At 45.2% G+C, this 20,017-nt stretch overlaps 1 protein-coding gene across 2 annotated transcripts; it reads left to right on the top strand.

Moving 5' to 3' along the window:
- Nucleotides 1-15,901: 15,901 nt before the first annotated feature.
- Nucleotides 15,902-19,639, top strand: MUC21 (mucin 21, cell surface associated). Of its 2 annotated transcripts, none has more exons than XM_014837875.3 (3): nt 15,902-16,202; nt 17,914-18,872; nt 19,223-19,639. In XM_014837875.3, exons 1-3 carry the CDS (start codon nt 16,139-16,141, stop codon nt 19,409-19,411), a joined length of 1,212 nt encoding a protein of 403 aa, XP_014693361.3. In that variant the 5' UTR covers nt 15,902-16,138; the 3' UTR covers nt 19,412-19,639. The 2 variants fall into 2 exon arrangements, with proteins under 2 accessions (XP_014693361.3, XP_070371444.1); XM_070515343.1 differs by having other exon boundaries at nt 16,001-16,202; nt 17,974-18,872.
- Nucleotides 19,640-20,017: the final 378 nt, after the last annotated feature.

The following is a 20,017-nucleotide window of genomic DNA, read 5'->3' as shown; positions in this document are numbered from 1 at the left end:
TGCCACCTCCACAGTCCGTCCCTGACAAGGAGGGTGACAGAGCCTCTTCCTTTAGGCCCATGAAAGAGCTCCAGTCATCTATTCATAGATTTTTCATTTCAGACATTATCTGTTTGCTTATTCATTGTCTCTCTCTCTCACTTGAATATAAGCTCCCTATGTACTTTTTTGCCACTGTGTCCCATGCCTGGCATGCCACATGACTCATAGAAGGTTCGTAAGGAATTCTTTTTTTTTTTTTTTTTTGGTGAGGAAGATTGGCCCTGAGCTAATGCCTCTTGCCAATCTTCCTCCTTTTGCTTGAGGAAGATTGTTGCTGAGCCAGCATCTGTGCCAATCTTCCTCCACCTTGCAGGTGGGATGCCGCTGCAGCATGGCTTGATGAGCTGTGTGTAGCTCCACACCCAGGATCTGAACTTGCCAACCCCGGGCCACCCAAGTGGACCACGTGAACCTAACCACTACTCTACTGGACCAGCCCCTCAAGGAATATTTTTGAGTGGATGAATGAGAAGTCCTGGATGCAGAGTGCCTAACAGAGAGAAATTTAGACTCAACTCCCAGATTCTCTCTAACCCATTCCCACTGCTACTACTTGGTCTACACTTTATACTTAAAAAATAAATAAAGGAAAGAATCAAGTAATCATCCCAAGGCTCCTTCACCCCTAGCATTTCCTTGTGTCTCTCCACTGAGAGAACTTTTACGAACTGCCTGATGCATCAGTTCTGACCTCGACTGCCTAAAGAACCCTGCAAAATCTGGTCTCACCTCAACTTTACAGCCCGACTGCCCTCAGTTGGTGCATTGGAACCTGCAGGCTTTCCTCAGGTGGGGACGGCGTGCTGAAAGCCCCAGAGTGAAGGGGGGATTTACGCTTGAGGGTCTCTGCTGAAGGAGCCCTCCCATTTTGGTGTAAGCTCCTCGTTACTTCGACCCAGCCAAGGGAATGCTGCTGGGAAGATCAGTCCAGATGACCTTGATGGGGTTTTCAAACAGCACGATTTCTCCTTCCTCTGAGCTCCAACTGTGCTTAGTGTTAAAACACGCAAAGAGAGACGATAGACAGTTTCTGTTTGGTTGCCTTCTTAACATGCGCTAGATTCGAAGATTCACCTAGGCGAGTATAGTGTCAAAAAAAAAAAAAAAAAGCTGACAACTCTGATTAGCAATGTTCTGGAATGAAGGAGAAAGTGCAAAGGAGATTGGTCAAATGATTCATTCATTCAATACAGAAGCACAGCTGAATCAGCATTCAGGCCCATAATAGTCACATTTAAAAAAAAGGAAGAGGAGGAGAAAACTATAAATGCTGCAATCTCTAAAGTACGGTTTTCACATGAGGGGTTAACTTTAATCTAGATACCAGTGGTTATGCTGACTTAAAGGAAACAGGAAAAAGAGATATGCACAATGCTCTTAATTAGATATGAAAAATGCAAAAGTGAGTGTCGCACCTGAATAAAAATTGATGTATTTCAGAAAGGACTACAGTCCTTGGGTCGACCTCAGCCTCTGACCCCTCCACATCCTTCACCACAGCTTCCAGGCATACAACCAAGGCCACCACAGCCCAAGGGACCACTGCAGAGTTTGTGTCCACAACGGGCTCTTCTACAGGGCAGAGCAACTCAGCCTGTCAGACCATCACAGCCTCCACCACAGCTTCTGAGACCGCTATAAGCTCTGAAACAACCACAACCACCACCACAGCCTCTGAGGTCACCACACCCTCCACCACAGCATCTGTGCCCACCATGACCTCTACCACAGCCTCTGAGAGCATCAGGGCCTCCATAATGTCTGTGCCCACCACAGTCTTCACCACAGGCCCTGAAACCACCAAAGCTTCCACAGAGGCTCTAAGATCATCTTGTCCTCCACCAAAATATCTGTGTCTACCAGAGCATCCAACACAGACCACAACGTCTGTGCCCATCACAACTACCACGATAACATCTCTGCCCACCACATTCTTTACAATGGTCTCTGAAATCACAACTAGTTCTGGGACCACCATAGCTTCCACCACAGCCTCAGGGGCCACTGCAGAGTCTGTGTCCACAAAGGGCTCCACCATAGGCTCTCAGAACAACTCAATCTCTCAGACCATCGCAGCCTCCATCATGGACTTTGAGACCACCATAGGCTCTGAAATGACCACAACCATCGGCACGGCCTCTGAGGTCACCACATGCTCCAGCATCTGTATCCAACATGACCTCTACCACAGCCTCTGAGAGCACCAGGGCCTCCACAGTAATGGCTGTGCCTACCACAGTCTTCACCATGGCATCTGAACCTACCAAAGACTGAGACCACCAAAGATTCTGAATCTACCACAGTTCCTCTCACAATTTCTGAGGCTGTCAGGTCCTCCCCCACAGCATCTCTGCTTATGACAGTCTCTACTCCTGCCTTTGAATTCACTATGGCCTCTACCATAGTCTCTGAGACAACTGTGTCCTCCACAATAACATCTGTGCTCCTCACAGCCTCCAACACAGGCTCTCAGAACCCAACAGCTTCTGAGACCACCATGGCCTCCACCACTGACTATAGTCTCCACTGAAGCCTCTGAGATGACTCTTGCCTCTGCCATTACATCTGTGTCCACCGTAATCATCACCACAGCCTCTGAGACCACCAGTGCTTTCACCACAGCTTCTGAGATCATCATCCCCACTACCAAAATGTCTGTTCCAACTACAGACTCCAGCACACCCTCTGAAACCACCATAAGTTCTGCAACCACCTCAGCCTCCCAAACAAATTCTGAGACCCTCAGTTCCTCCATTATAGTATCTGTGCCAATGACAGCCTCTATCCCAGCTTCTTGGTCCACTGTGGCCTCCAACAAGGTCTCTGAGACCACCACAACCTCCACAATAACATCTGTGCCCACGATAGTCTATGCCAGGACATCTGAAACCACCACAGCCTCTGAGAGCACCAAGGGTCTGAATCCACCACAGCCTCCACTATAACATCTGAGATCACCTTGCTCTTTACTCCAGCATCTGTGCCTGTTACAGCCTCTGTGATGACATCTATGCCAGCCACAGTCATCACTATGGGCTCTGAAACCATTGCAGGTTCTGAGGCCACCTCAGCTTCCCTCACAGCCTCAAGGGCCACTGCAGAGTCTGTGTCCACAGTGGGCTCCACCACAGGCTCTGAGAGTTACATGGTCTCCACCACAGCATCCGTGCCCAACACAGCCTCTACCACAGATTCTGAGACCACTATAAGCTCTGAAATGACCAAAAACATCATTATAGTCTCTAAGATCACCATGCGCCTCATCACAGCATCTGTGCCCATCATAACATTTACCATAGCTTCTGAGACCACCAGGGTCTCTATGATAACATCTGTGCCCACCACAGTCTTCACCACAGCCTCTGAAACCACCATAGTTTCTACCAGAGTCTCTGAGACCACCCAGAGTCTCTACTCCAGCCTCGGAGCCCACTATGACCTCCAACATAGTCTCTGAGACCACTATATCCTCCACAATAACATCTGCGCCCACCACAGCCTCTACCACAAGCTCTAAGAATACAGCCTCTGAGACTGCCATGACCTCCACCACCACTTCTGAGACCACCATGGCACCTACAACAGCCTCGGAGACAATGACAGTTTTCACTAAAGCCTCTGAACCACCTGGAGAGTCTGTGCCCTCCACAACTACTCCAATGCCTGCTGAGACCACCACAGCCTCTGTGCCCACCACACCTACCACCATAACATCTGTTCCCACTACAGTCCACACCATGGCCTCTGAATCCACCACAGTCACAGCCTCTACTATAACATCTGAGATCACCTTCCTCTCTACCACAGTGTCTGTGCCCACCACTCCCTCCATGATAATGTCTGTGCCCACCACCGGCTTCACCACAAACTCTGAGACCGCCACAGCTCTGAAAAGATCACAACCATCACCAAAGCCACTGAGGTCACCGTATTCTCCATCACAGCATCGGTGTCCACCGTGAACTCTGTCATAGCCTCTGAGAGCACCAGGGCCTCCATGATAACATCTGTGCCCATCAGGGCCTCTGAAACCACCACAGGCTCTGAGACCCCTGTAACTTTCTTTACAACCTCTGAGACCACCATGGCCTCCTCCTCAGCCTCTGAAGCTATCATGGCTTTCATCATGGCCTCTGAAACTACTGCATCTTCTACTAAAATGTCTATATCCAGCACAGCCACCAGCATAGGCTCTGAGACAGCTATAGTCTCTACCAAAGCTTCTGTGACAACAGCCTCAACCACAACCTCTGAGAGCACTGCAGTGTCTTTGTCCACCACACACTCTGAGATCACCACAGCCTCCACCTTAAGATCTGAGACCAGCATGGCCTATAGTACAGCTTCTGAGGTCACTTCAGAGTCTGTTAGCAGTGTGGCCTCCACCATAGTCTCTGAGTCCACCTTGCCATCCACAATAACATCTGTGAGCACCACAGCCTCCAGTACAGGTTCTGAGACCATCAAGTCCACCAAGGCTTCCTCATCAGCCTCTCAGCTCACCACAGGTTTGTCTATTTTGCCTGTGCCCACTACAAACAGCACTGTATTTTCTGAAACCCTGACTGTCTAAACCACAGCCTCTAAGAGCACCACAGGCTCCTTCTCAATGTCTGTGCCCACCATATTCTCCTCCATAGTTTCTGGGGATGCTAAAGCTCCCACCTCACCTTCTGGACCCACCACAGCCTCAGAGGTCACCACAGCCTTCGCTTTGGCCTCATTGCCCCTCTTGGCCTCTACCTCCACCTTTGGGGCCACTGCAGTCTCCATCAGTGTCTCTAGACCTTTCACAATCTTTTCTGCCACCTTGGTGTCCACTAGGACCACTGACTTTTCTACTCAATCCATCACCAACACAGCTGTATCAGGTACTACCACATCTTCTCTAATCACACACCTTTACTCCAGTGATAACCACCACCTTTTCACCTGTTTTTGTCATTTCTTCTCTGGATTCTAGTCAAGCCACCATACCTGTTACATATAATTTTGTTTCCTTTTCTTCAGTCCTACTTATTTCTGCTCTGGCCTCATCTCCTTTTGTTTAGTGTCCATCGTTTCCATCCCAATCAGAAATACTTGCTTGCAAATATTCCCCCCACCACCAGTTAATTATAGTCCATCACTTCTGCCTACAGAAAACTCATCTCAACTCTGTTACAACCATCCTCACTTGTCAGCTGCTCTCACTTCTGTGCCAAGTACAATCAACTCTATTCCATCCATCATCTGTGACACCACCGCCTCATCTTCAATTTATTGACTATTGTTCCAGAGGTTACAAACTACACTTCGTGGGCCAGGTCTTGCTTGTTACCTGTTTTTCTAAATGAAGCATTATTGGAGCACAGCTACACCTATTCATTTAAATCTATAGCTGCTTTCCAGCTACTTTGCACAGTTATGACAGGGACTGTGTGACCCAAATAGCTTAAAAATCTACCATCTGACACTTTACAGAAAAAGTTTGCCAATCCTTGCTCTAGTCTAAGACCAGAATGATTTTTTTCATTCTCTGGCAGTGCTCTGAATAAAACCACCTCTGCACTTGCCATCAGCACTCGTGTTGGACCTGAGTCCACCTGCTTAATTCTGAACCACCCACTGCTATTCCAGGGACAGACACTGTTCTTGTATCAGTGCAACCACTTCCGACCTAAGCACAACCATTGCTGCCGGAGCCACCACCTCCACAGCCTCTGCTGTATTAGGTCCTCCCACCTTGTTCTAGTCCACCCTTCCTGTCCCGGGGGCCAGCCTCCTCCACGTGGGCCAGGTTCTGCCACATCTGTTCCTAGCGCCTCTCCTCGACTTTGTTGACCGCCATGATTGTGTTAGATCATGTCACCTATGCTCCCAGCCATCGCTGCTGCCTCACCCGTGAGTACACCTGATTCTGTCCTCTCTTCCTCTGGCACCGTCCTTACACTCAGTGACTGCATCAGAAGAGCATCAGACCTTATCCTTTTTATCCCAGCCCACTCTCTTCTATTTGGGTGGCCACTTCTAAATTGAACAGATCTTCCACTTCGGCATCAGTCACAGTCACATTTCCTCAATCTTCTGCCTCCACCAGCACCATCAGTGGACATATTGTACCTTCTCTTCTCTAAGACAATCACTTCTATTCTAGGGATCATGGCCTCAGGTGAATCACCTCCTACCATCTCTCCTCCCACCACAACACATCTCTCCAAACCACCACCACCATAGGTGTGTTGGATTCAACCACTCTGCTCTAACTACACCTTCCTCCCCTTTAATTATCTCCACTACAAATGCATCATATTGTGTGACCTGTTTCCTAGGCCCCAGGACCATTGGAAGCAGACTACCCCCATCTCTGTCACCACAGCCCCTGGAATGGACTCCATGACCCCTGCTATCAGCAATACTGCCCCTCGGACAGCCCTGAATACCTCTGGCCTGGGCACATCCACTATTGGAACATCATCTACCACCTCAGTCCCAGGTATCAGGACCACCAGGACAGGATCCACCTATGAGCCAACCACCACTCCTAGAACCGGTACCAGCTCCCAGAAAACAGGCCCAGTCACCACAGTCATGAGCCACATGCCAAGAAGTGGATAGTTGCAGCCCTGGGCCATCATCTTCATCTCTCTGGCTGCAGCTGTGGTTGGTAGGGGGCTGCTGGTATGACTGAGTTTTTGCCTGGTGAGTTACTGTGCGTAGAGATGGTGGGAACCCACCTAGAAGATAGATCAAGGTGTAGAATAATAGGACTGGGACCACTGGGATATTAAGAAAGAGAGAGCAGTGTGGAGAGTCCCTGTATCCCAGCCCAGTCCATAAGAGAGCAGGAGCAAACCTGTAGTCTCATTTATCAGCTCGTTGCAACAAGGGAGACTGTACACCAGAGGGACTAAGGAGCTTCTTACCAAACTGTAGAAAGAGTCATGATAATGCTGGGGAAAGCGTGGAATTTCGGCGACAGTTAAATGAAGCAGAGTTTTAGTAAGCTCAAGACAAAGAAGGGCTGGGAGGACAAGGGTCAACAGGAACTCTGGACCATGAAGTGGACCCAGTTTCCTTGGAAACAACCTTACAATAGACGCGGGATGCTGTATTCTGAAACTCCGCATCTGCCCTGGGTTGGAAATTGAGGCTGCTTCTCTGTGTCAAAGTAACTGAGATTCTCCAGACAAGAACGAGATATTTCCTTCTTACTGATATAATTTCAAAGACCAAATTTGGATGGTCTATGATTTTAGAGAACTACGTTTTTCATTGACTAAATCACTGAAAGTGAGTAAGTTACTCAAAGAAAGGGGATGTTATGATGCCTTACAGCTGCAGCACGTCCTCGGGGAAAACATTCCTTCCAGTGAACTAAGGAGCTGACTTTATCCGTGTTGTAATCCCAGCCTGATGAATGGGGTAGATGGTTATTGTCTCTGCCTGACTTTTCTTTCCTCACATATCACAATATAAAGACCATGAGAGAGAGGAAGACAGAAAATATAAATGATAGATGTAGTGAGAAGTAGAAAAACAAAGAGGAGAAACTTAAAGTGGGGACCTGAGAGACAGGCAAGTGTGTGGGCATGGGTGGTTTGAGCAGAGGAGAGTCGAGAGTATAAGGGAAGCACATCTTTTACAAAACAAGCGTATCTTTTATAAATTGCCACCAGAAAAAGGATCTCCAGAAAGTGATGAATGTTTGGGCCCGCAATAGGTCTTTCATTTCCTTTATAGATATTACCATATGCTGCTTCAGAGGGTGAGGGGCTAAGAGTGGGGGCTCTTTTTCCCTTCTTTCATGATTTTTCCCAAGTGAAAAGGCATTTACTTTTCTAGATACCCCTAGGCACAGCTCAAATAGGCTGGAAATTTTAAAATACTTCACTAAATACTAAGGGCGGATAACAAGGAAATACCCTTAGGAAGAACAGAAGCCACAGAAATGCTTGGTCATGTAGGGGAGGCTTCCGATGCTCTGAGAGCTGACAGGTTTCGAGGCCTGGAGCCCGTTGCACTTCTCTGTGGTGGACGTGAAAGCCACATGCCAGCAGCACACTGCATTTGTGCATTCTGTTCTCCATCCTGGTCTTAATCTTCTATTCTAACATATTTTTCTTGTTCTATATTAAACACTTTATATTTTCCCATTTTGGCTGGATGTATTCCTGGAAGTGGACTTCAACATTTGTAGGATGAGCCAGAGTAAATATACCATAAATAAATGAAAACTTCACACACTAGCCACGAATGGTTGGCATAATTTACAGTCAACTTACTTGAGTTGCCTATTTCAGATTGTCTGATGTTTCCTTATGGGGAGAAAAAAAATGAGACTCACCTGCCATGAGCAATCCTCTAAATGTTTCAGATAAAAATATAGTAATAACCACCAGCACTTTATTAACTGTTTACTAAGTGTGAGGTCCAGAACCAAGAGCACAAGAGAGCATCGTCTCTCCTTTACTCTGCTTTGCCACCTTCCGGACATGTACTCTTCTTATCTCATTTTGCAGACTAGGACACTGGAGTCAGAGACTGAAGTAACTTGCTGAAGATCACAGGGTGAGGCACTGGCAGAGCTGGGGCTCTAACTGCTCGACAGGAGAGCCTGTGCTCTTAGCTGCAGTACATAAAGCCGATTCTCCAAGCTTTAGCTCTTTATGGGCTTTCTCTTATCTTTTTAAAAAGAAATTGAAGTATAATTTACAAGAAGTGCACAAATCTCAAGTGTACAGCTTGATTAATTTTAAATGTGTACACACCCATATAACCACCACTCAGCTCAAAATATTGAACATTTCTATCACCTGAGTGATGTGTCCCTTCCCAGTCAATACCTGCCCACCTAAAGGTGACTACTATTCTGACGTCTATTTTACCAACTTTCATTTATTTCTACCTTCCTTACAGACATGCAACTTTCTTGGTTGATTAACACAACGAAAGCCTCTCTGTTTCTGAGAAACTCTACTCCCTAGGTACAGGATGTGGACTTGCCCTTGTCTTGAAAGATTAGCAGCATGTAACCTTACCAAGGTACAGAGCAATGATCACAGCATTCACATAGAGACTACGCAAGTGCAATAAATAGGAAGGCTGTTTTCTCAGGGACGTGAATAAATAAATAAATGAGAGGAGTAGAGCCAGCAAAATCACACACACACGCAAAGAATGAATGAGAAGAGAGAAAATAGACGGTATTGAAAAGTGAAAATTTGTGATTTTTGACAATCCAAGATGGTTTAATGATATGGAAGGAAAAGATTTAACTCTAATAATAAATTTTTGTGTGTGCATCAGGAAGACTGGCCCTGAGCTAACATTTGTTGGTCATCTTCCTCTTTTTGCTTGAGGAAGATTGTCACTGAGGTAACATCTCTACCAGTCTTCCTCTATTTTATGTGGGATGCCACCACTGCATGGCTTGATGAGTGGTGCTAGGTCTGTGCCTCAGATCTGAACTTGCGAACCCTGCACTGCCGAAGCAGAGCACCGAACTTAACCACTACACCACTGGGCCAGTCCTCTATTAATAATTTTATCTTCTCATTTAGAAGTACTTTTCTTTTCCTCTGATAAGTAGAGGCATTTATAACCTTCATGGCCACAGAATTCACCTTGGTCTGGACCTGGACTCAGGACTGTGCTCTGGAATGTCCCAAGCCTGGAAAATGAACTGGTTAGCGGAGGAGCACATGGCTTTGGACATAAGGTGAGCCAAGGTGTGGGCCATGAATGAAGAAACAGTCATAGGTGTGCTTATGGCATGAATCCTGGCAGGAGTCATGGACACGGCAGAGGTCATCACAGCCGTGAAATGGATCACAGAAGAGGCTGCTGAGGAAGCCATGGAGGAAAAGTAGAGTATGGGTGTAGACTGGATAACGGGGGATGCCATGAAAAAGAAAATACTGGGGAAGAGGGGGATCATGGAGGAGAAGGCAATGACCATAAAATGAGTTGGGATGGGCTTCCAAAAGGTCTTCAGGGAATTGGCCATAGAGATGGTCACGAGCAAAGTCAAGAAAAAAAACCAGAGGAAAGATCACAGTGAACTTGACCAACAGGGCAGACAGAAAAACATATAGTGATTCTAGGGGAGATTTGCAGCCTCATCAGATTTGCTCATGAGCCCAACTAAAAATATCCCCTGAGCTTAACCATAGTTCAGAACCTCTTAGGAGGTCACTGTAACCAACTGTAGAACAATTTCTCTTTGGTCTCTCAACATGCAAGTGATGACTGTGCCCTTTTGGCTTTGAAGTTCCACTGTTTTTTTTTTCACTTTACACAATCTATCTGTATTCAGAAATGCCTGTACTATATGTGAACAGCATTTTTCTGTTACACAAATAAATGGATATATGTCATTCTCAGGTAAATAATTCTTTTTTTAAATTTTTTACATATTTATTTGCTTTGTGACTTTCAATATTTTTATTATTTTTAAATTGCAGTAACATTGGATTATAACATTATATCGCTTTCAGATGTACATCATAATATATTTGGAATTCTGTGTAGATTACATCATGTTCACCACCCAGAAACTAATTATTGTCCATCCCTTACATGTGAGCTTAATCACCCCTTTTGCCCTCCCCCCTTCTCCTATGGTAACCGCCAATCCATCTCCAATGCTATGTGTTTGTTTGTTGTTGTCAGATAAATAGTTCTACATTGACTTCTGTACTGAACATCACAACAAAAAATACAAGATGAAGTTTTACTTCCTTGTTTCCTCAGGATGCAATGTGACCAGTAAGAAGAAGAATCATATTATTGCAGCTTAATAAAAAAACAACAAACTCATAGTGTTCATGGTAGCAAGATGACTAGCTTACCTGTTTATCTGCTTGGGCATTCTTTTCTCTCTGATTTCCTTCGTTACTGAGTGCTTACTATGTGCTAAGCGTTGTACAAGGTGACTTTAAATGCACTATCATTTAATGATTTTGAAATTCATAATCTCAAAAAAATCTTTTGAGAACTTCCACTTTTCTGGCAATATGGTGGACAAGGTACATTAACTACTCCTCTTAATGAAAGCAACAGAAGTTGCTGGATAAATATTGAAAAAATATTTGTAACTGTATCAATTAGCTGGGTAGATAGTAGGTAATATCTAGATCAACAACCAGGAGAAGGTTGAGACTCAGAGAGGATTAAGGAGAGCTTGAACCAGCCTTTACATTGAGGGCATTTGCCAAATTTGATGAACTTCAGCTTACCATCTCATAGCCTCTTAGCACTTGGGGTACAGGAGACAAAGTCCAGGACCCCATAAGGAGTGGGGTCTAATAGGAGACCTTAAATAAAGATGAGTCCTAAAAGGGTTAAAGCTTCAGTGCATGATTAAACTGGAATACAATTGCATTGCCCATCACGCATTATGGGGACTGAGAAAACTGTCTATCTGTAAACTTGACATTGAGTGGAGGGAGTGAAAAATCATCCCGGAGAATTTGTAATTGCATGATATTCGTCATTTTTTTTAAAAAATCAGAGTAAGGCAAAGTCATTGAATCATTTATAATGAAAGTAAAAATAAAAAACACACTCATAGAGAACAGTAAGATATTTCTTTGACAGGGGAAAATGACAATCCTTTTACAGTCGTTTCTTAAATCAGCAGCCTAAGACGACAAAAACAACACAGAAGGTTAAAAACACTGTTGAGTTAATTTCTAAGAGTTCCACAGAGAAAATGATGTAACAACTGTCTTACTGGATTCTGAAAGGGAGACTGTCACACCAGAGACATTTCCTTCATTGAAAGATGGTATCCCAATAAGGATGACTGTAGCAAAAATTATGTCAGTTGACATTTCAAGGATGCCAACTGTGGAAATGGTTTTTGTAGCTGGTTGAAGGGGAGGATTCCCAAAGCAGAGGGAAGTCACCCTCTATTTATATCAGGCTTGGTAATCCTGACCATGGAGTTGATTGGTGAAACAAACACGGTAGCGGTACCCGGCCCATCAACCCCATAAAACATTAACCACAGCCCTGCTCAGAACAAGCCTAACATGTTCTCTTAGCTTACAGGAAACCACCAAGAGAGGAAAGAGAAGGTGGCTGAGACATAGGTCAAATCCAGTTAAAACCAGTTGAAGGCAACATGGCAGTCTGCCTTGACCTGACATAGACCCTGCAGCTAATTATGTGCTCATTGTAATACATTACCGTATTACAGAACACAACCACTGAAGCCATGACAGTTTACAATGGCCATGGCAATGGCAAGATATAACCAAATAAGGAAAGAAAAGAGGTGGCACCCCTCAAACGTATGCCCATTTCTTGTAATAATGATGAATATTCCTCCCATTCATTACCTCGACCCCTTATAACAGCTGCTTAATCAATGCAGGAACTAAGAAGTTGATTTGTAAACTTTGTTCCCACCTCTCCATTCTTTGGCCATTGAATAAAGCTTGTGCTATTGAATGCACAGCTTTGGTCTCGTTTCAAAGTTGTGACACCAAACAGAGGAAGGACCCCAAGAGGAAGGGCAACAGCCCCTTCTTCAGATCTCTCCCCAGCTGGGAAAAGAGTTCAATTGATAACCGTGGGAATTCTGTAAGCACTTGTTGGCAGCCTGATCCTCACCTATCTGATGACCATCCTTTCTTTTTTTTTTTTAAAATTGAGGTATAACTGATTTATAACATTATATTAGTTTCAGGTGTACAACATAATGATTTGACACATGTATACACTGAGAAATGATCACCACAATAAGTCTAGTTAATATCCATCTAGGTTTGTAGCTTCAGATCATACAAACTGTGTAGCCAGAAAACCATCTTAGACTCACTCATTGTCCTCCAGGTCTTCTTCTTCTCTAGGAAGATTCTTCTTCCCTACTTCTTTGTCTCTTCCAAATGCTATGTGACAAGTAAGGAGAAAATTGCCTGGACATGTTACAAATTAAAATCTCGAAATACACCTGGCATTTATATATTTATGTTTTCATGTATTTCTTTTTGTTTTTCTGTTGTCTTTTATTATTATATGCTTATAATGTGCCAAACACTGTGCTAGTGCCTCTAAACATACCGTCATTTATTTCTCAAAACAATCGAATGAGAACTTACATTTCTAGCTCTGTAACAGGGTAGGTGCCTTGACTTCAAATATCCTGAAAAACTTAAAAAGGTGGACTAAAAATTCTTCTTAAGTGAATGAATGAGTCGCCAGGAAAGTTAGGAATGCTAAAATTAAAGACTAAGTTAAGGTAGGAACCCAGGGAGGTGAGGGGAGTACTGAGGCCAACTTGTGCCAGACCCAGTGAACTTCAGTTTCGCGTTGTGCAGCCTCCATCAGACCAGACCAGGTGGGGACTCTCTCAGAGGACCCTCACATAAATCGGAAACCTTCAGGGAGAGTGTAAACTAAAAATAAGCCCACCTCTCCTCAAAGGAAGTGCACGCAAAATTGCCTGTCTCTAAACTTGATGCAGGAAAAGGGAGGAGAGGAGGAAGCACCTCTTGAAAAATAACTTATACCCACAACAATACTTCTCTTGGTTTGCAGCCTCAAACCATGCAATCTAAGTAATTCCAAAGACGTCAAGCCTACCATTTAATTTAAAAAGATCAGGGACCAGCCCTGTGGTCAAGTGGTTTGTCCACACACTCTGCTTCGGCGGCCTGGGGTTTACTGGTTTGGGCCCTGGGCGTGGACCTACACACCTCTCATGAAGCCATGTTGTGGCAGCATCCCCCAGAGAGGAGCTGGAGTGACTTACAACTAGGATATACAGTGATGTGCTGGGGCTTTGGAGAGAAAAAAAGAGAGAGAGGAAGATTGGCAACAGATATTAGCTCAAGGCCAATCTACTTCACCAAAAAATTTTTTTAAAAATATGAAAACTCTTGTTTAAAAACAAAAAAGAATCATTGGCTAATAATGGCTCCATATGATTGGCCAAAACATGCAAATTCCCTGTAGAAGATCATACCTTCATCTCTGGCTTCAAAAAATGTCTACAAATAACATTCCAAGAAAAATGAATTCATAATCACAAATCTCAAATCACAGATGAAGATAGACACCATGAGTGAAAGCCAGCAAGAAACAAAAACAGACAGCAAGATCAGATCTGCAAAGACTGTCGGTGTTGGAATTATTAAATACAGAATATAAAGCAAGTAGGTTTAAATGTGTCATAGCTTTATGGTCCACTAATAGTCATTCTCCATCTTTGACAATAGAATTCTCAAGTGTTAGTTGAGCACATGTCCACTCAGCTAGAGACTATATTTCCCAGCCTCTTTTTGCAGCTTACTGCGGTTGCGTGGCTATGTTCTAGCTTCTGATGTGGAAGCAGACGACAGTAATCTCTCATGAAGTTAAAAAACAAGATAGAATTAAAATACTCGATAACATTAGGGTATGAGCTGGGAGGTGGGTAATGAGAATTAAAGTGTTCCAAGGTCCCTGTATTGTTTTGAAGGACAGTAAAAATATTGATTACATTTAGACTCTGATGAGTATGCATGTAAAAACATTTTAGGATAACCTCTAAAAGGTTGAATTTGGACTTGAATTCAGGACCTCTGCCTCCAAATAATTCTAGAAGGAAAACAAACGTTTCCTTTCTTAGAGTGCTATTGGCTTTTCAGCCACAGAGTGGGATTGCTGGGAGTCCAGGACCCAGCCTGTCGTTGACTGGCCCCTCACACCTCTGCTTCAGAAGCTGCCCATCACAGTTGCTAGGCAGACCCATGCCTGAGCTTTTCCCAGCACACCCTATCCTTTCCTCACTCTCAGACTCACTCATTCCAAACTATGTGAGATGTTGCCTCTCTCACGAAGCTTCTCCTCATTGACAGGGGAATGGAGACAGCTGACTTCCGTCATACAGACTGCGCACTGGAACTCCCATCCATCCCACCCCCCTCACTCTGGCCACAAGATGCTCTCCCCATGAACACCCCAAACCCTCTGCTCATTTGGGTCTGCTCGGTCATGCTCATTTAGCTGACTGTGTGTCCTTTCTGCTGCTACAGCCGTGTCCAGATCCAACTTGAAGCTCCTAGAAAACTCAGACTATAGGTCTCCTGCCTCCAACAGAAGTGGTGATGTGGTATACCCTATTGAGAGATGCTTCTTTGAGGCTGACGAGAAAGAACTTCCGAAAGATCCCAGAGTGGAAAAGCTCCAATGAATTCTGGAAACAAACAAGAGGGGAACTCTTATGGTTGAGAGTCAGAAGGGGGCCCTATACCACCCCTTCACCTGCTCTGAGTCTGACAGGTGGCTTGTTCCTGCACAGTGAACACTCTCCCCACACCCTCAGCCCCAAATTCCCCAGAGACTCCAAAGATGACTTCATTAACCCCTGGAGCTCTCTTCCCCTGTTCATTTAACGTGCACACCTAGTAATGCTCCATCTGACTTCTACCCGTAACCCGGGAGCACACACCCCTAGTTACTGCTCTCTTTTGAGTCTCATATTTCTGTTTGCTTGAGAGATGTGGGGTCCTGCCCCCTTAGCTCAGTCCATTAGGGCTTCTTCCGTGCTAAAGGAGGCACACAGGACTTCCTCACCAGGAAACAAAATCTTGAAGTAGAACAGGTTTCTGGCCCCATCCCTGCCTCAGAGGGTGGGTCCCTTCCACTCTGACAACCTTGATCTCCTTATCCTGTTCTGCTTCTCGCTCCAACCCAGCCCAGTGCCCTGCCTAGTGTAATCATCTCATTCTCCTTTCTAACCTTCCTCTTGACCCCTGATCTATTCCTTCCCAGGCGCAGTATTGTTTTGTTACTTGCTCACAGTTGGCAGAAGAAAAAGCCAACTTCTCAACCCCTCCCCAACCCACTGAAGCTATAAAGGCCTCTGCAGCTCTTCCATGACAAAGACAGGACAGCATCACATGAAGGAAGCCTAAGGAACCCAGGCGTCCAGCCTCCTACCTCCCCGGGCTCAAAGTTCTTCCCAAGAACACATACTGAGGAAACCTAAGCTCTCAGAATCTCCAGCTTTTATCTCTTCGCCTTGAGCTCTCCTTTCTCAAGAATCCTGTTCTTTGCCTTCTAGGTCTTGGCCACCTCTGGGATCCAGGCATCTTGCTTGCCAGCCACAAAGACACAGATCGAGATGCAGAAAGGAAACATTCCCTTTAAGTATCGGTTACTAGTGTATCTCCTACTTTTAGAAGCTGGTGAGTGACTTTCTTTAAAAGTGGGTGGCTAAGAACCTTTGAGGGATTGTGGGAGATGGTGACCACTACTAGGACTATTTCTAGTTCTCCTCCACAGAGCGAGGATCATCGTTTTACTCCAATCACTCAGTCTACTAATGTATCACCCGGGAGGCAGTCAGAGAACAGTGGTTTAAACTGTGGACTCTGGTCTCAGATTGCCAACATATGAATCACGGCTCTATCTGTTACTTGTGTACTTTGAGTGAGTTGTTTAACTTCTCTGTGCCTCAGTTTCTGCATCTATAAGATGGTAGTAACCTGTGTGATATGGCTGGGGGGAGGGCTAAATATTAAGAACAAGAAGAGTTGACTGTTTTTAAAGATATAGCATCTATATTCTACAAACTTAATTTCTCTCCTGATCCTACCTCTGGTTCCACACAGCCTAAGTCAGCCTCAGACCAAGGAGAATAGGATTCAAGAGACAAAACTGACTCCCACTCTGTTTCCACACCCCATCTCCTATTGCACAACCGGAAAGCATGACTTCTTAGAGAATTCATTATTTTGAATCAAAATTACCCCTCCTATAATTTTGACTCATCTATTCTGTTCTCCAAAACTTCTCAGCTCAAATCCACTCTCTCTTTCACATGTCACCCCTACTCTTGGTCATTTCAGTTTTTATTTAGATTTACTTATGATTCTGACCTTCAACTCCATTTGTACCTCATTGCAGATTTTGGGGGTGGCTTTGCAAAATAGAGCTAACCTCGAATCCTATGTTAGATCAAATAAGACTGAGGAAAAAATACACACGTGCAGAGTGAGGTGATGGGCATCTATGTTCCAGTTAGTAGTAAAATGGGCTACAAATGAGATAAATATAGACTCTGAGGAGGCTGAGTGCCTTCATCCTTCGGGGTAGTGAGGGGAAACAATAGGCACAAACTTGACCCCAGCTGCACCTCCAAGAAGGTTGAAAAGCTTCCTTATATCTGTAGACCTTGATTTAAAGCCCTGAGTCCAGGAGATTTTATACATTTAAACTACATATAGTTTGCTCTTCTCCGGCCTCTGCTGTAGTGATCAGGAGCCCCTGGAACTTTCATGCATGTAGAATCACCAGGTCCACTAGTTGAAGAGGCAGGTACATGACCCCATCTCAGACTCTGATTGGTTTAGCTTGGAGTGGTTTGCCTAGGGATCTTTATGCTCATCAAGCTTCCCAGGTTATTCCAATATAGGTGTTTTATGAATAACACTCTAGAGATATTTTCCAAGAAGGGAGCAATACTGTCTTAAGAATCAATCAATCAATATATACTAGTTTCACCTGGATCCTACAGTTCTTTTGTGATACTTTTTATGTGTATTGGATCTTGTACAGCAGATCATGGAATAAGCTTATCAACCAGTGAAACTGGGTCACATAACCCTGGTGCTGGGGTGGGTGGGGTGGGTGACTTGACATGATCACTAAATGTGAGGATTCGATAGCCTGAGTTCAAATTCTTGTTCTACTAATTACTAGCTGTATAAACTTGGGCAAGTGTCAACATTTCTAAGCCTAAATTTCTTCCTCTTAGTTGGTAATAATAAAAGTGTCTATTTCATGGGGCTATAGTGAGCATTAAATAAAATTATTCCTGTAGTGAATTTAACCAAGCATTGAGCAGAAAGCATATATGCTCAATATATATATGTTACAATTTGTGATTATCATCAGACATAACCTTCAGTGATAGTAGCACATCTGTCAGCACTACATTCATTACAACCTCCAAAGGGACAAGCACAACCTCCAACACTGGATCCAGTGTGACCTCCAATGGACCCAGCACATCTATCAACACTGGATCTAGTGCAACCTCCAGTGGAGCCAGTACTGCCTCCAACCCTGGATCCAGTGTGACCTCCAGTGGACTCAGCACATCTATCAACACTGGATCCAGTGCAACCTCCAGTGGGGCAAGTACTGCCTCCAACCCTGGATCCAGTGTGACCTCCAGTGGACTCAGCACATCTATCAACACTGGATCCAGTGCAACCTCCAGTGGGGCAAGTACTGCCTCCAACCCTGGATCCAGTGTGACCTCCAGTGGACTCAGCACATCTATCAACACTGGATCCAGTGCAACCTCCAGTGGGGCCAGTACTGCCTCCAACCCTGGATCCAGTGTGACCTCCAGTGGACTCAGCACATCTATCAACACTGGATCCAGTGCAACCTCCAGTGGGGCAAGTACTGCCTCCAGCCCTGGATCCAGTGTGACCTCCAGTGGACTCAGCACATCTATCAACACTGGATCCAGTGCAACCTCCAGTGGGGCCAGTACTGCCTCCAACCCTGGATCCAGTGTGACCGCCAGTGGATCCAGCACAGCCTCCAATATTGGATCCAGCACAACCTCCGGAGGGGCCAGCACATCTCTCAACACTGGATCCAGTGTGACCTCCAGTGTGACCAGCAGAACCACCAACACTGGATCTAGTGCAACCACAGGAGGCTCTGGCATACCTTCAACTGGAACACACACAACTTCCAATAGAATTAGCACAAGTGCTGCTACTCCTGTGAGTGAAGTGAAGCCCAGTGGGTCTCTGAAGCCATGGGAAATCTTCCTCATCACTCTGGTCTCAGTTGTGGTGGCCGTGGGACTCTTTGCTGGGATCTTCTTCTGTGTGGTGAGTGTCTCATATGTGGGAAAGTGCCTGGGAGAAGGAGTAGCAGGAACACGAGGAAATGGGGTATGAATAGTAGGGGCACCAAGTTGGGTGTGGACAGGGAGGAAAGAAAGATCAGGAGAGAGTTGCTAAAGTGAAATAGCAAGGTAGAATTGGAGGAGCCAATCAATGTGCAGAGGATACTATTGACTTGTGGAAAAAGAGGGGCCAGAAGAAGGAACAAAGGCTGGGGAAGGAGCATTAAGTGAGGGAGATAGTTTGAAAGGGGAGAAGACTCCAGAAGGAGTCCACGGAGAAGGCTTGGGGTAAGGGAATACAATTCTGAAATGATTTACCCTTCTTTTTTCTAGAGAAACTCCCTGTCCTTGAGAAATGTCTTCAACACAGCTGTCTACCGCACCCATGGCCCCAACCTTGGCCTGGGACCTGGAGGGAACCGCGGAGTCCACGATAGGCCTAGGTGGAACTCTAACTGGATCTGGAGGAGACCAGTATCTTCAACAACCATGGAGATGACAGGGAGATATGATGGGCCCTGAGCAGACCCTGAAGCCAGAGTATCACATGCTTCATGGAGGAAGCTGACCTGGGGAACCAGACACTCAAGTGTCCTTTCATTCATCCTCAGGAGTCCCCTCTCAGCTTTGTTTGGGTCTCTAACAGCCATGAGGAAGACACTTCCTTCCTCTCTCTTGCTTTTACCAGACACTGGGAAGAGGCGACTCTATTGGTCATTTAACTAAGAAATAAACACATCCAAAATATGATGGAGAGAACCTGTGTGTGCATGTGAGTGGGTGTCTACAGCGCTGAGCCGAATTTCCCAGTTATATGAGAGAACCCCCATGCCATAATCTACTTGGCATTCAAAATCTCCACAGTAAAATCCAGAGACCTCATTCCTATCTGTCCCCTTTTTCTAATTCTTCTCACCCCAAGCAAGACTGCTGTGTTTTCGAGACTCACCCAGATTGATAGGAGAGTTTAGCTGGGAAAGAAGAGAAGGGAGGGCAGGTGCCAGGATTCTACGGGCTCGTTGATTAGGCCTGTGGTCCACAGAGATTATGTTGTGGCACATAGAGAACCCAGGGCATGACGAGGTGGAGAGGTGCAGGTATGTGTGCTGTGGGGTGGAGCATGTTCAC

The sequence above is a fragment of the Equus asinus genome, chromosome 8 (genome assembly GCF_041296235.1).
Source record: "Equus asinus isolate D_3611 breed Donkey chromosome 8, EquAss-T2T_v2, whole genome shotgun sequence".
Classification (NCBI taxonomy): Eukaryota; Metazoa; Chordata; class Mammalia; order Perissodactyla; family Equidae; genus Equus; species Equus asinus.
The sequence above is the reverse complement of the archived record's forward strand: the minus strand, read 5'-3'. Positions and strand labels throughout refer to the sequence as shown.